This window comes from Tyto alba, unplaced genomic scaffold (genome assembly GCF_018691265.1).
Source record: "Tyto alba isolate M040663 unplaced genomic scaffold, T.alba_DEE_v4.0 Super-Scaffold_40, whole genome shotgun sequence".
Classification (NCBI taxonomy): Eukaryota; Metazoa; Chordata; class Aves; order Strigiformes; family Tytonidae; genus Tyto; species Tyto alba.
Window position 1 is genome coordinate 25,476,476 of NW_024881316.1, and position 20,370 is coordinate 25,496,845.

At 36.3% G+C, this 20,370-nt stretch overlaps 1 protein-coding gene across 4 annotated transcripts in view; it reads right to left on the reverse strand.

Moving 5' to 3' along the window:
* MCPH1 (microcephalin 1) overlaps positions 1-20,154 on the reverse strand; it is a 130,524-nt gene extending 110,370 nt beyond the window's left edge. Inside the window, exons 1-8 of one of the 4 annotated variants that reach the window (XM_042803341.1) lie at positions 20,051-20,154; positions 17,771-17,848; positions 15,291-15,409; positions 9,140-9,224; positions 7,663-7,783; positions 7,213-7,353; positions 5,911-6,006; positions 3,524-4,552 (exon numbers count right to left, since the gene is read on the reverse strand). In XM_042803341.1, the coding sequence (XP_042659275.1) occupies positions 3,524-4,552; positions 5,911-6,006; positions 7,213-7,353; positions 7,663-7,783; positions 9,140-9,224; positions 15,291-15,409; positions 17,771-17,830 (1,651 nt within the window). In that variant the 5' untranslated portion in view covers positions 17,831-17,848; positions 20,051-20,154. Of the gene's footprint in view, positions 1-3,523; positions 4,553-5,910; positions 6,007-7,212; positions 7,354-7,662; positions 7,784-9,139; positions 9,225-11,424; positions 11,441-15,290; positions 15,410-17,756; positions 17,849-20,050 lie in introns of those variants that run through there. The other 3 variants (XM_042803338.1, XM_042803339.1, XM_033009904.2) reach the window with 3 other exon arrangements.
* Between the last annotated feature and the right edge of the window lie 216 nt (positions 20,155-20,370).

Here is a 20,370-nt window from a genome sequence, read left to right on the forward strand (position 1 = left end):
TAAATTTGACTACATCATAGTAATCCTCAACCTGTTCCCCTATTCAGAAATATTTGTCCTTTTTTTGTTTTAATAATTAGTTACAATTAAACTTTTTGTGAAGATAAACAAAACAAGGAATCAAGCAAGAAATAGTTTTCTTCATTTGTTTTTTAAAAAGACATAATAAAATGTCAATGGAGTACTTCCTACAATGTTTTTAGTCAACTTGTCTTCTAACACTGAAGGAAGAAAAAAAAGGCACATCAAATCTAAGGAAGTTTTCACATGAGTGTTTTTAAAGAGATAAATAGTATTTTAGCAGCATTAAGCACCTAGCACCTAGAATCTCAGGTAAAACTCATCTAGATTAATCATTCACCTAAATTAAACTTCATCATTTTTGCACCAAATATCATAATATTCCAGATTCCCCATCTTAACATTGAACTACACAAATTATACTATAATGGGTCTTAGTTTATGACTTTTGACCAACTAAGATAATATTTACCTCCCACATTCACCATAATTATCTAAAATTCACTCAGCTAGGCCTTAAGTTTATTTTTAAGACTGGAAATAATGTTAAGTCTCAGTTCAAATTTCTAAATGATTTTAGGATGATAAAAGCATAAAAGACCGTACTCTTGCATTCCTTGTCCAGTATTATTTATTTTGTAGCTTTCCAAATAAAAGTCATGGGAATTCATCAAATCTGAGCAAGTACTAGCATTTTAAGCCATGTGGTTCAAGTGCCAATTTACCCTACCATCAGCTCTACTAAAAAAGTTATAAGCAGTGGGACTAGATTTCAAAGTAAAGCAATTTGCAACATGAATGGCAAAGAAGTTCTCACACTTTCCTAGTAACATAGATCATTAACTTTCACAGGAGGTAGTATTATTGCATTTCCATAAATTTATATTCATGACAGAGAAAAGCCACTGTTTTCCTCACTTTGTAACTGCTGAAAACTTAGATACCAACACACAAAAGCCAGTGACACAGCACTTATTGATTACAAAGCACTGAGATTTATCAGGTATGTCTGGTTTAATCAGGACTGAAAATTTATTTCATCTCCAGAAACAAAGCTGAGAAAGAAAAAGTGAATCTGAATAGAAAAACATGTTTTAATATGACACCTAATTAATTCTAACTCTTGTAGCTGTGACAGTTCTCTACCTGAATTATGACTCAGAGTAAGATAAAATAAGTAGCCGTGTTTATGCCTGTGCTGTTGCAGAACAACTGGGCATCCTGGAATGTACTCTACAAGGGAATATGAAGTTTGCTACAACATAAGCATTTGGACTTGCAAAGTTGGTTTCAGATTAGCTTGCATATTACACTTGTACTTTAAAATCAAATGTTTCAAGTAGTCTGTGGAAAGAAAACTTATCAGAGCTTATTTTTTGTCATTAAATACACTGGGCAGGAATGCCACTGACCTAAAATCACAAGGGAAAAAACAGGCAAGAAAAATGTTTGATATTTAAAATATATACACATATAATTAAATTTTATATGGATACTTGATCACTGCTAAATATATATATATGATGAATGAAAAGAGTCCTTTATCTTTTAAAAATAATATACTGTATTTACCAGTTTTCAAATCACGTACAACAGAGAAAAATAAAGCAATTTACTATTTATTTACTAATTAACAGGGACAAGAAATAACTTACATTCAAGCAAAAAGAAAAAGGAAATCTTAAACATGTATTTAATAAAAATCAATTATTCCATCACACAGTGTCACAGTAGTAAGTTTAGAACAATATTTTAATTTTCTTCTACAAAACTTGAATTATTAGAGAAAATACAACTCATCTTTCATTATTGATTCCTTCCATTTTTAAGTGAGTTTGAGCTGTCTGACTTGAGGTTCTACTTGACTACGCAACAGATGCAAAAAGCTCACTACTTTCTACTTGGGAAAAGAGCCATCACTAACAAATCACAGACACTATTAAAATCCAGTAATCTATTGAAAACTAGAAACACAGATTGAGACTTACAGAAATTCCTAACAAAAAGGATAAAAAGTTATCTGATGTTTATAATTTGTTTGCTGAATACCGTTCCTTTTTCCTCTCCTCCAAAATCTGTTATCTTGAACAAGTTGTCCAGTGAGAAAATAAAACTTAGCATGCCAAAACAATGATCATAATTTAATCACTAGAATTTAAAAGTTAGAATTAACTCTAAAATTAACAGACAGACCTGAGTTTAATAGTAAACTTTTCCTCCTTCCCCATTTGTTTTCATGATAGTTTAATGAAAAACAGATTGTTCCTTGACATTAAGAAATATGTAATTTAAGGATCATCTTCTAGTACGTTGCCACATGGCAAAAAACACGGCGTGGGTTCATACATTTATGAGTGTACATTTATACTTGTATAACATACACTTGCATCAAGTTTTTTTGTTTGGTTTTTAAACTATGTTATAATGATGCACTCCAGTTATTAAAATACAGATGTAGTGAACCCAAAATAGCAGCTCATGGTTCAGCAACTTATTACCCACAGATACAGTCACCATTCAACATTTCAGCTGGATGATTTTGTAAGTCTGATACTGAGTTTGTTGAGCCCTTTAAGTTAATAATTAATTTTATATAATTCATTGATACACTAGGGAAAACAAATTAAAAAGTTATACAATTATAATTGCAAGTATTTAACTCTATGTAAGGCTTGACAAACAGAGCTCAAAATATCAAAATCTGAAAGTGATTACTCCAATGCAAGTTAGGAGCATTTTTCAGGGAAGTTCCTGAGATTCAATATCCTAGTATACATTTACATTGAAATAACTTATGCTAAACCAACACAAAAACACTCAAATATAAAAAATACTTTGTCCTGGTTTCTCTTGGCATAGAGCTAATTTTTCTTTTTTCTTCTTAAAATTATTATTAAAAACTAATATCAGTCCCATATAAAAAAGCCATGGTTGAAAGAGATGCTCACATTGTAACTCTTGCACATGGCCTCAAATGTCTTATTCAATCTTCATCATAGGACAAGTTAGAAATTGCTAACTCAAATATTTTTTTTCCACTAGATTTTGCACCCTCAAATGCAATTAATTTAAAGTAGAAATTTTAACTTGTGAAATAAAAAAAAAAGTGAATAAGGGTCTCTATGATGAGGAGTTACTTACAAACAATTTACAAGAGAACTTTCTTAAACAGATTTTGAATAGCACCAGAAAGTTTAGACTACCAAACTTTAGGGGAAAAGAAGGCTCACACACTTTTGTTGCATATTGTGAGCACAGTTTGCTTATCTCTCGATACCTTCATGTTTTAATGTAAGGGAAAACAAATGGGTGTTCTTTTGGATCCTATGCACTCATATATTTTACTCAAAAGTAAAGTCAGTACTGCAGTATTTTCTTCTTTTGGTGTAATTCTGAAATATTTTTCACTTTGGCACAGCAGTTCATTTTGCAATTTAGTTGGATGAATATATCTAATGCAGTGTGATATCTTTTCACTTTCCAGCTCTATGTAGTGACTTACCAGCAGTGTGACTGCAGCAATTCACACTGGTTCTGTAGGATTTTTCATGAGCCTGTTGAGGCAGCCTATGCACATCATTAGAATCTAGAGATTCTGCAGCGTCAGCTTTTTCACCATCTGACATATAATTTAATGGCACACTTCCAGGATGTTCAGCTGCTTTGAAGTTTTTCTTTACTGAAACATCATTTGCTGGAATAGACTTTTGCCTACTTTTCTTGGAAGTACTATGGGGCTTAGAGAAACTCACATCAAGTGAGTCCATGCTTGTAAAAGAGTCTTTGCAACAAACTTCAGGAGGATTCTGTGATTCCTTTGGCACTTGTACCTGTATTTCATTTTCATTACAGTCAGAGGATGAAAAGAAGTCTTCATAAGAAGTGTCTTCAGTGCAAAAAGGCTTGCTGTATGTCATAATTGCTTGCAAGAACCCTTTAGATCCTGATGTACCAAGTTCTGAGGTAGCCAGCTTCAAACTAGCTGGTGTTTGTAATTTCTTCCTCTTCTTGTCTTCAAGAATACCATTGTTTCTGTCAAAAGGGAAGCTTGTATCCAATGAACGGGTATTTAAGTCTTCACTGTTCATAGGTGAATTAGAGAGATTGCCAATCAAAGCAGAAAAAGTATTTAACTTGACTATTTTTTTGGAAGGAGTAATATCACTCAAGCCCTTGATGTGAAGAAGAGACCTCTCACTTGCAACTGAAGTAGTCATGTTGTTTTCATCCTCCTTATTTTTCTGTGGAAACTTTTCTAGATTTTTCTTTTCTATAGACAATTTATCATCCAAAGTGTGCTGCAAAACACGCTTCCTTTGTAAGCTTCTTCTGCTAAGCTGTTTTGGTGTAAGCTGTTTGATCTTCTGCTCATAGCTATGCAAGGGAGAATTCACTGATGCACTCATGGATATGTGAGTATCTGTCCAAGGATCACAGGCATGTTTTTCTACATCTGTTTTCTTTCTCTTTAATTTTTCAGTTCCACAAAGATAATCACAACTTGAATTCAAGCAGTCTTCCATTTGTTCCCCTGCAAAATATGAAAAGTAGTAATATAAATGTATTTAACAAAACAGAAAGAGTACCAAATTTCTCAGTAAAATACATATGAGATTACTGAAGGAAGAAAACAAGGATTTAACCACTTCTCTGGATATTATATGGCAAGTCATCAAATACTAAACAGAAAATGGATTAGAAGCAAACCATATTCTACGTTGGAAAGAAGCTACGATAGCTTTTAAGTATCATAACTTCTTACATGGTAGTAAGTATCCATAAGTTGTGTTCTGCTTTCTTGAAACAAAGCAGCAGAGGAACTCCCTTTCACTCTTACTTGCAGAGAAAAAAAAAAAAGCAAGGTTTTACACTGATAAAGCTAGCTATAATACTGGAAACTTGGTGATAATTTTTACTACCACAGCATTACCACTACCTTGTATTTTTTGCAGTTAAGACGAAATTAAATGCAACATCATAGTATCTTACTACATACATCAACACAATGTATTAAAAGTAATTAGAATGTGGAAAAATAGATCATTTGGTGTAGCTATTCTTATGAAATGATTTTGCAGGAGGTGATAGAATTTATTCATAACTTCACAATAAATTCCTCTGAAATAGGCTAGTATCTTTGATTATTCAGAATACATTTTTAAAAATCCATTTTTTCTACAATCTGATTATTGCAAGAGATGCTTTTGTTTGAAAACACAGAGTGCAGAGTTTCAGCCATATTCCTTCTGTAAGTGTTCCTGTAGGTTTTAGAGGAAGTCTTGATGTTATTTACTCACTAACTATAACTAATATTTTTAAACATGTGGTGTAGCTAACTAAATTTAGAAAAATTAAATATAAGGAGATGAAAGGAGAAGTTTCACATGACATGATCAGAGTCCCATATTAACAACTGAAAAAGTCTTAACTTCAATCACCAAATTACACTGGATTCTCAGAACTTCTTAAACCACTATTAACCAACATTCTCATGTATCTCTCAGTTCTCTTTTTTGCTTTCCACATCACAGTTTAGTGTGCACTCCATATTCTATGCAAGATCACTGTAAGAGCAGAGAAGACTGACACCATGCCAGGACAAGAAGCCATTAATGGGGAATGGTGTGAGGAAAGAGGAGGAACTGAGGCAAGCAATACAGCAGTAAGGCAGAGCATTTACCCAATGCAATTCCTCATGCTCTATTTTCCTTGAATTCTTACTTTTACATACTTTGTCAGTTAGGATAAACTAAAATAATTCAGCTTTAAATATAAATGATAGAGCAAATGTATATAGTTCCCATTTCAATATACAATACTTTCCAAAATAAGATATACAGGTCATGTATTATTTTTAATTTCTGTAATACATAAAGTTGTGTTAGTTACCTGGTAACAATGCACATTTTGAATTAGTTAAGACACTGGTAGGCAGCGGGCAGTCTCCTGGTGAACAACCTGGAGGTATTTGAGACATCTGCGAAGCTATGAATTTATAAATAATAAACTTGTTAGCCCTGTTTGCAAACATACAGATTTCCACACCGTCTATTCATATTTCAAAACAGCTCAATAGTAAGAAACAAGTAATTGCTTTGCCAACTAACTATAACCATATAAATAGACTGATCAAAAGTATCTCAAATTTATATACTAACAAAAAAGCTACTAGATATTGTACAGTTTTAAGCAATTTTTTTCTAGATAACTCAGCACATTTTTCTAAAACTAAAGAATGATGGCAAACCATTTAGAAGATATTATAGACATGTCTAAGCCAGTTGAGGCATTTTGCTACAGAATCTGTCAAATTCTGCAATTAGCAACAAAGGCTTGATAGAGCAGAAATGCTTTTCAAAATGTTTGAAGGTATTACCTTAAAACTCAAAGAAAAAACAAATACATAAATGAGATTTAATTTTTCATCAATGTGTCACTGGTTCTTTACTTTCCTCCCACAATTATTTTTGAAATTATAAACTGACTAATTGACAGAGAATTCTTAAAACTTCAAATACTGCAGATTCCCCCAAAAGATGTACCTCTTTTCAACAGTTTTTATAATAGCTGACAAAACCTAATGACTTAAAGCTCAATACCTTCACAGTAAGGTATTGCAAATACTAGAAAATTATTTGAAAACTGCAACCTAGATTTAATTCACCAGGATCTGCATTTTGAGGTCAACTAGATTTATTCAATTAGGTCATTCAAATGAATTTATTTTTTAAAATCCTGTTCTTCAGTACCTGGACAGATCGATTTTGGACTCCTTTTTAAACTGTTAGTCTGGGAGTAATAACATTACAAACTTTGTCAAGTACAGCATTCACATTAAAATTTGACAGGAAAAAGATATAGAGTCTCATCATAAAATTTAACCAAGTTGCGATAATATCTATTTCCAACTTTATAAAGTCTAGCTTAAACATTAGTCCTCTTGAGCAGCCTGGTAATTAAGAGATTAATTTTGCAATCATTGTCTTCTATGACTTCTCGTGCCCTTCAATAGAAAGAAACTAAAATCTAAAGTATTCATGCCTACTTGAAACCTAGGAAGAAGGGAGGACATGCAGTCAAGACATGAAAAAAATTCTAAAGGCCAGAGCCAGATAAGTGCACCAAAAATTCAGCAATAAAGATGGCAGCCACTTCCGCATGTTCATGGATAAGTAAAATTTAAATTCTTACCAGTAGGAGAAAGATTTTCTCTTTTTTCCTTCATCTCCTTTATTCTTCTTTCCATTGCACTGCAATGATCTTTTATCTTATTAACAGGGCTGTACACAAGTGAACCACTGTCTTCAAACAATAACACTGGTACATCAGTTTCTACAAAGAAATTGCATTTGTACATTAATTTTTACATGCTATTACAGCTTCAGATAAAGTATCTTTCCCCCCCCCCTTTTTTTTTAAAAAAAAAAAACTTGAAAAAATTAGGTTCCTTGTACCTAGTATCACTACAGATGCCTTAACACCACAAATGTGCAAAGAACTCTGTAAAAAGTCAACTTTATTTCTCATGGTGAGATGCATAAAAGTGAAAAAAAAAACAAACCAAACCAAAGCCCAAAGACCATCAAGAGCTTTAAAGAAATAACTTAAGATATTTGAATCTTAGTCCAAAGTAGTTCTTACCAGCATTAATTGCTATCTTTTGTACAGCTAATTCATCAGCCATCTTGTCCAGTCTCCTCCGCAGCTTTTTATCATTTTCTGGAGTTTTTTCAACAAAGTCTTTTGGCTGCATACATTTGTGCTATAAGACACACAGAACTATCAATTATATGGTATAAAACTGCCAGAAGTAACTGTACTTCCTATTTGCCTACTTTATCACAGTATTATCAGTGTTTATGCTACTTATTATCACCTCGAGAGTCACAGATAATTACAGAAGTTAACATTTTCCAAAGAAAACATTAATATGAAATAAGAAAGAACCTAACAGATTTTTTTAGGTTAGTTTTTAGTAAAAATGGTAGTAAGTAACCATTTTTTTTATTTTTTTTTTTTTTTTTGCTTATAGCAAAGTATGGAGGCATACCAAAGTGGCTTCACATAGATAATAAACTTGAATAAACTTTAAATTGTAACCACATCCAAACAGCCAAAACCAACGAGACAACACAGGTAATCAAAACAATGGTCCAATAACATTTAACAAACTATAGGTTCAGTGTACCAATTCGGGAAGTTATTACTATGCAACACCACATAAGGGTGATGACACATAAGAATGATGATTCCAAAGTGTGCACACACTCACCCAGTGAAGGGGAAGCCTCTCGTTCAAGGGTACCCAGAGGATGTAATCGCTTACCAAAAGGGAGTGAGGGCTCACTCAAGGATATCCAGAAGTATTCAGTCATGAAGAGGGGAAAGTGAGGCACTCAGTCCCAGAAAGTTTCTTTGGGTGGTGTCTCAGTCCCAAGGGGAAAGCATCCGATCACAGACCTGATGGTCCAAAGAGGGATTTCTGGCAGCCCCATTTTATAGCCTGGTCAGATCTGAACCGTGGTCATATAAGGTCAGTGCTCTAGAAACTTCTTCTCTTGACCAAGGCATTTTGTTGGCTGAGGGCCTTGTCTGTTGACCAGGGGTCCTGTCTCCCTCTTCGTGCCAGGGAGGGAGAGGGGTGCTGGTCTGCACCAGGCCAGGGTGTGTATCTGACAGCAACCATGGTGTGCCACCAGAAACAGGAAAGAAAGTGCACAAAAGAGCTGGTGGCTGAAATGTTAAAAGCCCCAGCCCTTGTGGTTGGGGGTGTGTGTGTGTGTGTGGTGTGTGTGTCTGTGTATCTGTGTGTCGGGGGAGTGGGGGGGGGTGGGGGTGTAGGCGTGGTTTTTTTGATTAGTTAATCATTATGCCATTTTAAGTCTTCATTTCTTTATTCACCAATATGAAAACTCTATTATCCTTTCTTCAGATAAGATGTCACATCATGACAGCCATAGCCTACCTTAAAAAACCTACTCAAGTAAATAGGTAGAGTATACAGAAAGTTCTGAAAACAGACAGTTTAAATGCCTGAAGTCAGGAAGTCAAGTTCAAACTTTAAAGTTTACTAGTCTAGGCCTATTTAAAAAAAATAAAATAAAAATCACATACTTACTTTTTTGTTCATTAGTGGCAATCCTTCATTAGTGTCTACTGCAGGAAATAAGGATTCCTCAACATGTATTCCAGTTTCTTGACACCTGTATAATAAATTAGAGCAGGTTTGTTTTGTTTTGTTTTGTTTTGTTTTTTTAAGAATGAGAACCTTTATTGCAAAAAGAGTCATCTGAGTCCTATAATAACAAAACACTAACCAATCTTAAGTGTATATCTTTAGCATAACTACTGTAATGCTACAAAAAAAAAAAAAAAAAGAAAAAAATAAATCTATTACACACCAAATACAGAATATGATACTTTTTTTTTTTGTCCTAATGAGGCTCTCTAAATTGTTGGTTTGAAACTCGAAGTTTCCCATTCACATGTTATTTTCCGCCCATTCAAAAAAATCACTGTATTAAGTCCTCTTGGCCAGATTCTCACGAACCTTAAATTTTGCCCTGTCTTTTGTGAGGACTGTAGGCTTTCATTATTCACTAGCTAGTGAACTTAACCTTAACTTGGTCACTGTGATGACAGCAGACTCCCAACTACAATCTACAGAATGTCATACCGGGGGTAGGAAAGAGTAGGAAATTTTTCTGTTCAGACAAATGAGGAAGGAGGCTTCATCTGGTCCTGGCTTTTACATCTTGCCCATTAGTCTCAGTTTTCTGCCTTCTCTTTGTATATGCAATGCTAAAAACAACACCTTATTGAGGAGCAATCTATATTTATGTGATTTTTTTTTTTAAATTACAAAACCAAAAATCCAACTGATACCTTACCTGCAGAATTTCTTGACACTTCATATGCAAAGACTGACTTGAGAACAGTGGGACTAATATTATCTCGGAATATGATTCAGTCTACTGTATTTGTGAACATTAAGAATGATGTTGAGACAATAATTTGGTTATCAAAACATAAATTAAAGTTCTGATCAAAATAGCTGAATAGTTTTATCCTCAAACAATAAATAATAAAACCAGTTATAGGAAAGAACATGGAACCTTAGCAGACTACATTAGAATTCCTCCAGAAGTCTTTCAAAACTGTGATTCTGGTGACACCTAGTGATCTAAGTGCTACAAAGTTTCTATCTGTAGCATTATAATCTATCGCTTAGTTACTCAGTTTTGAATAAAGAAAAGATCCAAACCATTACATGTATTTGTCAAACTAACTGAGTTTAGAGTTTGCTGGCATCAAATAGATATGCTATTCACCATGCTGTACTTCCGTGGCTATTATTATTATATTCTGGATAATAATCGCCATAGATGCAGACTATATAAAAGCTCACATAAAAATTACATGAAATTCAGAGATTCCATTGATTCAGAGAAGCTAAACAGAAGAAAATTTGACCATTAAATATCTTGTAAGAATTTTTTACTTTGCAGACAAATCTGAATGTAAATGATTTATCTATCGTATTTGTGACGTGAGTTACCATACTAAGAAAAGACAAGACAGTGTTTTCCAGCTATGAGTTTGATTCAGAAGCATTAAGTGTGCTTCATTTTGGACATAGATTATAGCAATTCTGTCTTATGTAGGGTTCTTTTTGTTGTTGGGTTTAGCTTTTTTTTAGGTTGCTCATTGAGGTATTTGAGGTAAAAGCAGCACTAAAAAAACCTTTTTTCAGTTATCCCAAAGCTGTCACTCATTTTGCATTAAACTTACAATTTATTTGCACAAATCTTATAGCAAGTCCATGATTTTGTGCATTATTGTTAGACACTTCTACCATTCTTCAAAAATAAAAAATGGAAACAAAACACTTTTTTAAAAATTAAAAATACATTTACTCTGGAGTTATGAATTTTCTGGAATTTCAATTGTCATCTTATTTTAAATAGTCATCTTCCCAATCAAATTACTTCCTAATAAACTGTAGAACTGCGTTCAGTTTAGATTCAAACAGATGCTCATAATATAAGGCAGGAGCTTCCAATACAAGTTTGAGGCAGATCATTGGAAATCCAGTAAGAGTTCAACAAGACAATGTTTACTACATACTGCACAAACCCTTATACTTTAATAATTTGTGCTGTTTTTTATGGAGAAAAGTATGATAGTATTTTTCAAATCATAGGTAATGTTTCTCTGAAAGGCTCAAGCACTGCTTAGGGTACATGCATAACAGTTTGGAAGTAGCCATCCACTAGCTTTTAAGTGGGAGAATATTAGGCACAAAGAAGAATCAGGAAATGCTGGAGTAACTGTTTATGATTTGCTTCCTTGTCTGGTGTTTTCAGAGCTCAAACATCAAAAAGGAGTTTCCAAACTACATACCATATACTGCAGCATCCTGTTTCCAATATCAAGATTCCCAAGAGCATGTAAAAACATAAAAACAGACAAACACTTGCAGTTTACTTTGCTACGTTCCACAGATTTCTGGTTTAGAGATAGTCAGTTGCAATACTGTATCTGATTTTTGATAAAACTAAACATTTAATTGCTTCAGCATTTTTTTAAAGCCATGTAAATCTTTGCTGCCTATGATTCTGCACCAAGAAGTTCTACAGCCTAACCATGTTTTGCTAAAAAACATTATTTACTGTTTTCACTGAATCTGCCTCCATACAGATTCACGTGATGCTTTCCAATTCTTCTCCTGGAAAGGAAAATATACATACGTTCCCTATTAAGCCTCTCCATATGAACCTTTATGTTCTCAGGAATCTCTCCCCCATTACTCCCATTGCTCTTCCAAGCTGAAGAATTCTTGCCTCTTCAATCACATCTTGTGAGAAAAATATTTTATAAACTTCAGTCATGCTCACTGCCATCCTCTCACAACATTCCCTTGTAGAATGCTGTCATCCCATTACATGAGGTTTTATGTTCTATTTAATTTGATTTTTCACTACTGCTGAGGCAATAATGCCATGAAAACATTAAGTCACAAAAATCTTCATTTTCCCCTCATACCATGTGATGATCATCATCTTTGTGATACACTTCAGAGGACTTATGCTTTAGATATACTCCTTGATACCAGCAAGAATTTTATTCCCTTCACTGTCTTAACTTCTTCGTAACAGAATTTCTTTATTTTAAGTAGACTTCTTTCAAAAGTTGAGCATTGTCAGAGAACTTCTTGGGTTTTGATGTTCTGGTACAAACACTGATTTTAGACTGTGGCCACACTTACAAGAAGTTCTTTAACACAGTTGAACAACCATCCACAAACCAATTAAGACCAAGCAATACCTAAAATATTGTCCTCACACTGCAATCCAACAGGAATCACTCAATCCCCAAGCTACACTAGAAAGTTTCCCTTGACTATTATATTTCTGGAAATGATATTTCAAATCATTTCTGACCATTCTGAGAATGTTCCATTTGCTACTGAATGGAGCAGCTGATGAGTCAAGCCACTCTTTTCTAGTGATGCTAAAACTTCAACTCCTATGAACTCTGCATTATTTGCTTACACAGTTATCAGGTTCAAACTAAGCTTCCACTCATACAGGACCACTATTTTACTGGCACAGACTATTCAGTCCTTCCCGTTTACATTGTCTGAATTCAGCAGACTGTCTTCTGCCGACCAAACTTCTGAGATATGTATATACTAGGCATATAATTTAAAGTCAGGCACTCCAGTTCCCTCATCTTATTAGAAAAAAAATTAGGATGTATGTTAGCACAGACTAGATTTAATTTTGTATTGTCTGTGCCTCATTTGAATAACCCTATAACTAGTGAAACTATTAATTATGATGTTACGTAAGCTTCTGCTGCTCCTGACATATACATTGCTCAAGGATATAATATTCCTATGAGTTCTGCTAGAGTATACATCAACCCAAGTTGTATCTTCTTGTGGCATTAGTTTTAAACTAAGAGGCAGAAGAAAAAGATTACATAGAAGTTCAACTATAATTCACAGCTTGGGTGTGTGTCATCTTCCCTCGCCCCCAGCTCCACAATAAAATACATCTATTTCAGATGATTTCTCCAGTTCCAACGAACCTCATCTTCTATGCCATATAAAACCTTGCCTTGTCCAGATCATGACACTAGGAATACTTCAAAGAATACCAGGAAGAAACTGGCCTTCTCTTTCCTAACAACCGGCTTAAGTTTTCCCTCCAGATCCTTTCTCCTGTCTTTTCCTTTGTTGCTGGTATCTACCAGCAGATAAAGTTTCTTGAGGCTTTTACACCTGAATTTCAAAACTCCATGCTGTCCCCTACAGTATGACATATCCAGCCGTCTCTGTATCTGAACCTTCTACAGCATTCATCCACTTAATACCTTCCGGTATTGCAGAAGAGAGTCTTGGAGTGGAACTACTATGACAGAGACAACATTTCTATATGACACATCCTAGACTCTCCCTTGTAAGGTGCTCTCATTCTTCTTCCACTGCAGATGCTACTCACCTGGACTTTTCTGGGATCCTTTTTACTATAGCACATCTAAGTCCTCAAATAGTTTATAGTTCATAGTTCCTGTGACTAAGGTTTCAAATTTCGTATTGTCCTAGTTTGGGCTGGGACAGAGCTAATTTTTTCTTCTTAGTAACTAGAAGAGTGCTGTGGTTTGGATTCAGCATGGGATTTTGTACGAGAAGAATGTTGATAACGCACTGATGTTTTTAGTTGCTGCCAAGCAAACACTTCCTAGTGTGCAGGTACACAAGAACCTGGCAAGGAGCACAAGCAGAACAACAGTCCCAAATGAGCCAATGGAACATTTCGTATCCTACGATGTCATGCTCAGTATATAGATGAGGGTTGATCGGAAAGCTCGCTCTCACTTCCGGGATTGCAGTTTCAGGATTCTCACTTCTCTGGCATCACTATCTGGGAACAGGCTGAGCATTGGTCAGTGGGTGGTGAACAATCACACTGTGTGTTACTCATTTGTATTTTCTATTATTACTATTATTACTATTATTATTATTATTACTACTATCATTATTATTTTATTTCAATTATCAAATTGTTTTTATCTCAACCTACGAGTCTCCTTACCTTTACCCCTTCAATACTCGCCCACATTCCCTGGGGTGGGGGAGGGTGAGAGAGAGGCTGTGTGGTGTTTGGCTGCCGGCCGGGTTTAAATCATGACAGGTATTTATACACTTAGCCATCAGATAGCACCAGGCCACAGAAAGATGTATTCAATTAAATAAAATTTTACATCGCTCTAATTTTTGAGAACTTATGGTATTTCTTCCTTGGTGTTAAAGCTGGCTGCATTGTGCAGCTGTAACTTCTGTATCTAGTATTCTTAAAAAAAAAAAAAAAAGAAGAAAAAAAAAAAAAAGAAAAAATCCTCCCGCTTCTGCAGAACTGCATTAATTTCCTGTTTGACTAATGGACTTGTATCACAAGTTTTGCAATTGTACTGGCCTATATTTAAGTGCCTGCAGAGCTCAGTTACTCCCCCCCTTTTGTTTTCCTTTTTACTTTTGCACTTAGCAGACTTCTATCTCTCCACGCATATTACAGTTGGTATAGATAGGAAAGAGCCTCTTAAATCCTAATTTCCATCATCACAGCAATTTATCAATTGGAGTGTTTGAGTAGAATACATGCATTTGCTTAAACACTAAGTGCTTTTACACTTCATCTGAAATCTAAGTCAGGTCTCACAACCACTTTGTAAACTCTGAGAAGCAGCTATGGACTAGCAAATTCTCATGGACTTTTAAATTTAACTTTTTCTGTATGGTAGTTGAGAATCTTCAGGCAATGCTGTTCTGAACTTGCCAAATGTCTTAAAATCCAGACTATGTATGGATCTTTTTCTTTCTTGTTAGGAGATATTCTGTCTATTGAAGTTAAGTACAGAAACAGTACAATGTCCCTAATGAAATGTGGTCTTTCATATGAAAATTGAAGAATTCTATGCACACCATCCAAGAGGAAAGTTATGGAACATGGGATAATTAACAAATATACTACGTAACTACTTACAACACATTCATTTTTCAAGAGTTAACATTTTACCTGTTTATGCAAGTAACATGCTTTATAACAGAAATAACGTCATAGGAAAATTATCATTTACTCAGATTTATCACTATTTCAAGTACATTTTAAAAATAGGTACTGTATTTAAGTTTTAAAATAAAACAATACTAGAATCCATTATCCCTGGAATGGGCCAAATTCATCATATTCATGAGTACTCACTTTTCCACCCAGAGTACAGAAACTATTTTTACACCCATCATCTGTGCTTTTCTCCATGTAGTCAAATGTCCGTCTTTGAAGACTACATGTGTCACGTGCTTGTTCAAAGTTTTTGAAACCTGCAGAAATACAGAGAGAACTCATCTTAAAGTCTGATAATCAGAAAAGACTAGTGAAACTAGCTAGTGTAGTCCATTTTGAATGTATAAAACATTAGCGTAGAATTTGTTCTAAACATTATGTCAGACTCTTGATCTCTCCCATCTTTGCAACAAGCTTCAAGCAAACAAAACTCAAGTCTCGTTAGTCAAGCCAATGAAATGCATGCTAGAGGGCTAGAGTAGCCTTTCGTTTTCAAAATTCTTTTCTCTAGGTTACCATTTTCATTTCCCTACTCTAGCTGTATCACTGATCTTACATTTTTACGTAGCCCAACGTGATTTCTTATGCAACACGGTACAGAAAGTAGTTGCCACTACCCAAAGAAATATCAAATTACATCTTCTACTTAGCAAAGAACTCACAGGCTTAAAGAATACTGCTAACCTCATCCTTTAAATTAATGCTCATCCATAAAGATCACTTTTAGTTTTGAGGGAAGGCTGAAGCTACTACCAACAAAAAATTTGTATGTGAGCACTTCAAGAAGTGAGAAATATAGAAAACTTATGTCAGTACAGCTGATATCATAGCTGACATTTTCACTGTGTCATACAACAGATCAAATCTTCAGTTATCAGCCTCTATTGACAACTAAACAATAACCTTTTCAGTTCTAGATACTCCATCCTTCACAACCAAGTTACCCTTTGTGGAGGCTAAGCATCCTACACACAAAACTGTTTGATCAGTTGTGATCGTTGACATGGCAAGATCAGTACAATCCATATTTTACAGCAGCATCTTCTCAGCACAGCCAAATGGAAATAGCTGTGTAGCTTTCTCTTGCGGTCTCAATTGCGTCACTATACTTGGCTCCTAACATGCTAGATGTATACTTGGCTTTAAGAAAACTATTCAGCTTTTCCAAAAATTTCTGGTGGCAAGCCAATTTATTGCTTCTTGGAAGACAAAAAACCCATGATACTTAAGTATCTAGGTATACAGGACCAATGAATCTCTTTCAGAGTAAGTTATGACTCCAGACACAATTGCTTACTCATTTATGCTACTATCTGGCTCACAGTCCGTGTCCTAAGGAGACAGATGCTTGATATAGCTTTGCTTCCAAATTATGGAGGAGTACCACCTTACATTTCCCTCTCACCTCTTCTGTCTCCTCCCCTACTCTGGATGTCTTCTGCTGCTCAGAGATGTCCGAATCAATAATCTAGTGAAAAACTAATGTAGAATTTTCTTTCCTGGCATAGTGAACAAAGTCAGCTTACTGTCATGTACTCAGCCCAATAACAGGGAAGAAGGTATCATAGGGATCTGCTAAATAGGCTCATCTGTCTATACCTTTCACCATATCCAGCTACTTTTTGATCAACTTGAAGAATTTTGAAGTCGTATCTTTTGTCATATTTTCTGTGAGAAAAAACTAACACCACCAGAATTCTTTAGATCTGATAATACAGCACAAAAGGACAAGAAATATTTCTTATTCAAGTTATTTATTGAGTTGCATTTGCTTTTATAATAAAACCAGTTATTCTACTGTTCTGTCATGCTACCTCAGCTAAATTCATACACAAAAGGAGGCTTTGGGGAGATTAGCAAAATTTCCTAAATTACAGTGTTTATTTATTTACAAAGTATCCTAAATTACACATACACATACCCACTTGTAAAGCATGGGGAATTCACACAAGTGTTATTTAGAGCATGATGTGGGCTGCGAAAATCTCCATGAACTAGTTATCATGTGCAAGAAGGGAAAATGCCAGTTTGACTTGGTCCCTCAAATTTTACAGCTGGCAATTAAACATATTTTGCACCTACAAGTCAACTAGATACAGAAAAAAATCAATGAGACATATAGAAAGACTCTTAGATGCATTTTTACTAGCACTTTCTGGAGTCGAATCACATTTGTAGGTGAGTGAATGGAAGAATAAAATGTCATGGTACTTGAGTTAGAAAATAATGTAGTAACAATAGACCAGCTGCCTAGAAGTTAAAGAAAACAAAGCAATACAAGGTATGTGCTTGTAAACCACAGGTTTTCAACACTTAAGATTTGATTTGCCCACAGTATGTGGCAAACCCAATACTTCACAAGAAATGCATGCTACCATATTAATATACAAAGAGGTTTACAGACACAGGAAGACTTTAAATGCATTTCCCATCTGTCACTAGTAAGAATTTTACAGCACATTCGCCTCTTCTCAGGTCTGTGATTCTCTTCCTTCCTTCACTTTAAAAACTCATACTACAAAGAAATATACATAACAAGCACAACAAGCAAATTGGTTTATAATTAAGAGCCCTATTTCATTTATCTCAAAATAGTTTCCTTACTTTTGCTCCCATACCAAGAAGTTGCTGTTCAAAGATCTTCGAGTAATTTTCTGTTCTGTTAGATGACCAAACATCTACAAATGCGAAAATACCTGGATCAGAAAAAACAACAAAAAGCTGATGAAGCATATATACTATGGTAAAACTGGTTAAATTGTCTTTCCAAGAAAATTTTGCTTTTATACATATTGCATTTAGTAGCAAATACATTTTTTAATAAACCCAGTACCAGATGTTAGAAGCCAAGTGTTCTTTTTAGAGTATTTCTGTCCCTTAAATTAGTTGCAATGGAATAAACTTAGAAATTTGACATTAGTTACACAACTTTTCACTCGGTCTGTTTAAAACACACTACCACCTTAACAACCAATGAAATATCTTTACATGACTGTTTACCCTTATTATTTAATCACTACTCATCTTCAGGTTAATCATAAATTTTAAGACAAGCTGATGTAACACAAGTTACAGAACATAACAAAATAAACATAATGGAATTAGTCCTTCCCCAAACCACCATAAAACTCTGCAGAAATATTACTGAACAATTTCCAATTGACTTTAAATTCCACCTTATTTATACTGAATCACCCCAAATCAAGTACATATCACAAGTCCTAATACAATTTTATGTCGGTTGCTTTACATAACTTTAGGTATAGTGCATTCAAGTAGCCTCCTTCATCAACAAGTTTATTAAACTCTTCAAGGAGTGAAATCAGCCTTGGTTGATAAAGTCTTTAAGCAAGCAAACACAGATGTATTGACATGGAAGGATAAGCAAATCAAACTCCTAACAACCCCCTCATTAATTTTACTTAGGGTGGGCACTAAAGTGACCTACAGCTCCACTGGCCATGCCAGTTTCCCATTTTGAATGGTGAATCAGTAAAGTTCCAGAAAACTGGAGGAATGCTGGTTCACCAAAACCAACTTTACACAAACTGCAGGCCTGACAACTCTCAGAACCCACAAAATTTAAAGCGTCGATTTAAATGTTTGCCATCCTTGGCAAACATTGCTTAATTATCCTAATTAATATGCATGTTCATTATGTAGTGTCATGTGTTCTTTCTAAATGAAAACCTGAATAACACTCCAACAACATCAGTATTTTATAAAGACTAACATATTTTTATGATTGCTTGAGATACGTTTAACGTATAAGAGAAATATGGAACATAAAACATCTCCTTAGTCAAACCACATGGAAAAATCCTATTATCAGTACTATGACTTCAGATATACATGGGAAATTAAGACGGGTATGCTCCAATGCACTTTTAATTGTGTTAATTCTACTACTGTACCAGGACAGCTTTTGTCAGAGGTACCTTTTTTCTTGATTGCTCTATTGTGAAAAACATTGCACTTAAAAAAAACCATACCTTCCTCTTACATAAAATAATTTGGAACCTTCATAGTTATAATCATCCTAGAAAAACAGGCTGGAGCATTCCGGTGAAGGTCAAAATAGGAATTTAGAGGAACATTACCTCAAAGCTACATTTAGTTGCAGTAGGATCAAAGGTGTATTTTACAATAATTATACAATTTTAGCTAATCAAATATATTCCAACAAAAGACAAGGCACATTGTTGTTTTTGTACAGCTGATGGAAAGGAAAATTAGGGAGAGTTCGGAGGTTCTTTTGAATGAGAAGAGCTGAGTAGAGCTTGGTTCTTGTAAAGGGCAACTTAAGGTAGAAGGTCTCTGAGAAGGCGGCGACAGCGGGGAAAAACAGACATCAGAGCCCGACCTAGGGAGGCAGAAGTTCAGCAAGATGCAGAAGAAACCAGACAAGCTCAAGCCACGGCTGACGAGGACAGGAAGAGCCACGCAGGCACCGGTGCGTGGCGGCCGGTGCTGTACCAGCAGCTGCCCCAAGGGGCGCCCGCTCCCCCTCCGGCCCGAGGGAGCCTCCCAGCCCTGCCCGCCCCAGCGGCCGCACGCCCGGGCCGGCCCCGCCGCCGGCCACGGCCGCAGAGCACCGGGGCCCCCGGCTGCCAGGCTCCGCCGCCGGCTTCGAGCGATGGGTCAGAGCAGCTCCCCCCCCCCCCCGCCCCCCGCCCACGGGAGGGCTTCCCACTCGCGGGGGGGAGCCACGACGCCAGGTCGAGCTGAAGACCGGCCCGCGCCCGCTCCCTGCCGCCAGGCCAGCCAGGAAGCACCGGAGGGACGGCCGCAAAGAGACGGAGCGCCGGAGCAGCGCGGAAACGGAGCAGCGCGGAAACGGGGCCGCGCTGCCCCTCAGCCGCACCGGGAGAAGCGCGTTTCGGCCACCGAGCCGGTACCTTGCAGGACGCGCTCCATGAGCGACACAGGGCCGAGCGGCTCCGAGACCCGCCACCGTTCAAACCCGCCGCTGCACGGGACGTGCTGCGCTCGGCACGCGCCGCGCCTGCGCGTTGCGGGGCGGGCCGTGCCGAGGGCTGAGGGGGAGCGGCGGGCCGGGCCTGGCGGGAGACGTGAGGGGCGGCGTGGCTGGAGGAGTCAGGGCAGCGGAGCCGTTGTGGCGTGGCGAAGACCTTTTTAGGAATAGGTGTGCTCGGTCCAGCCGAGCGTAGCGCCGGGGGAGCCACGGGACAGCCAAACCCTGGTGGAAACAGTGCTT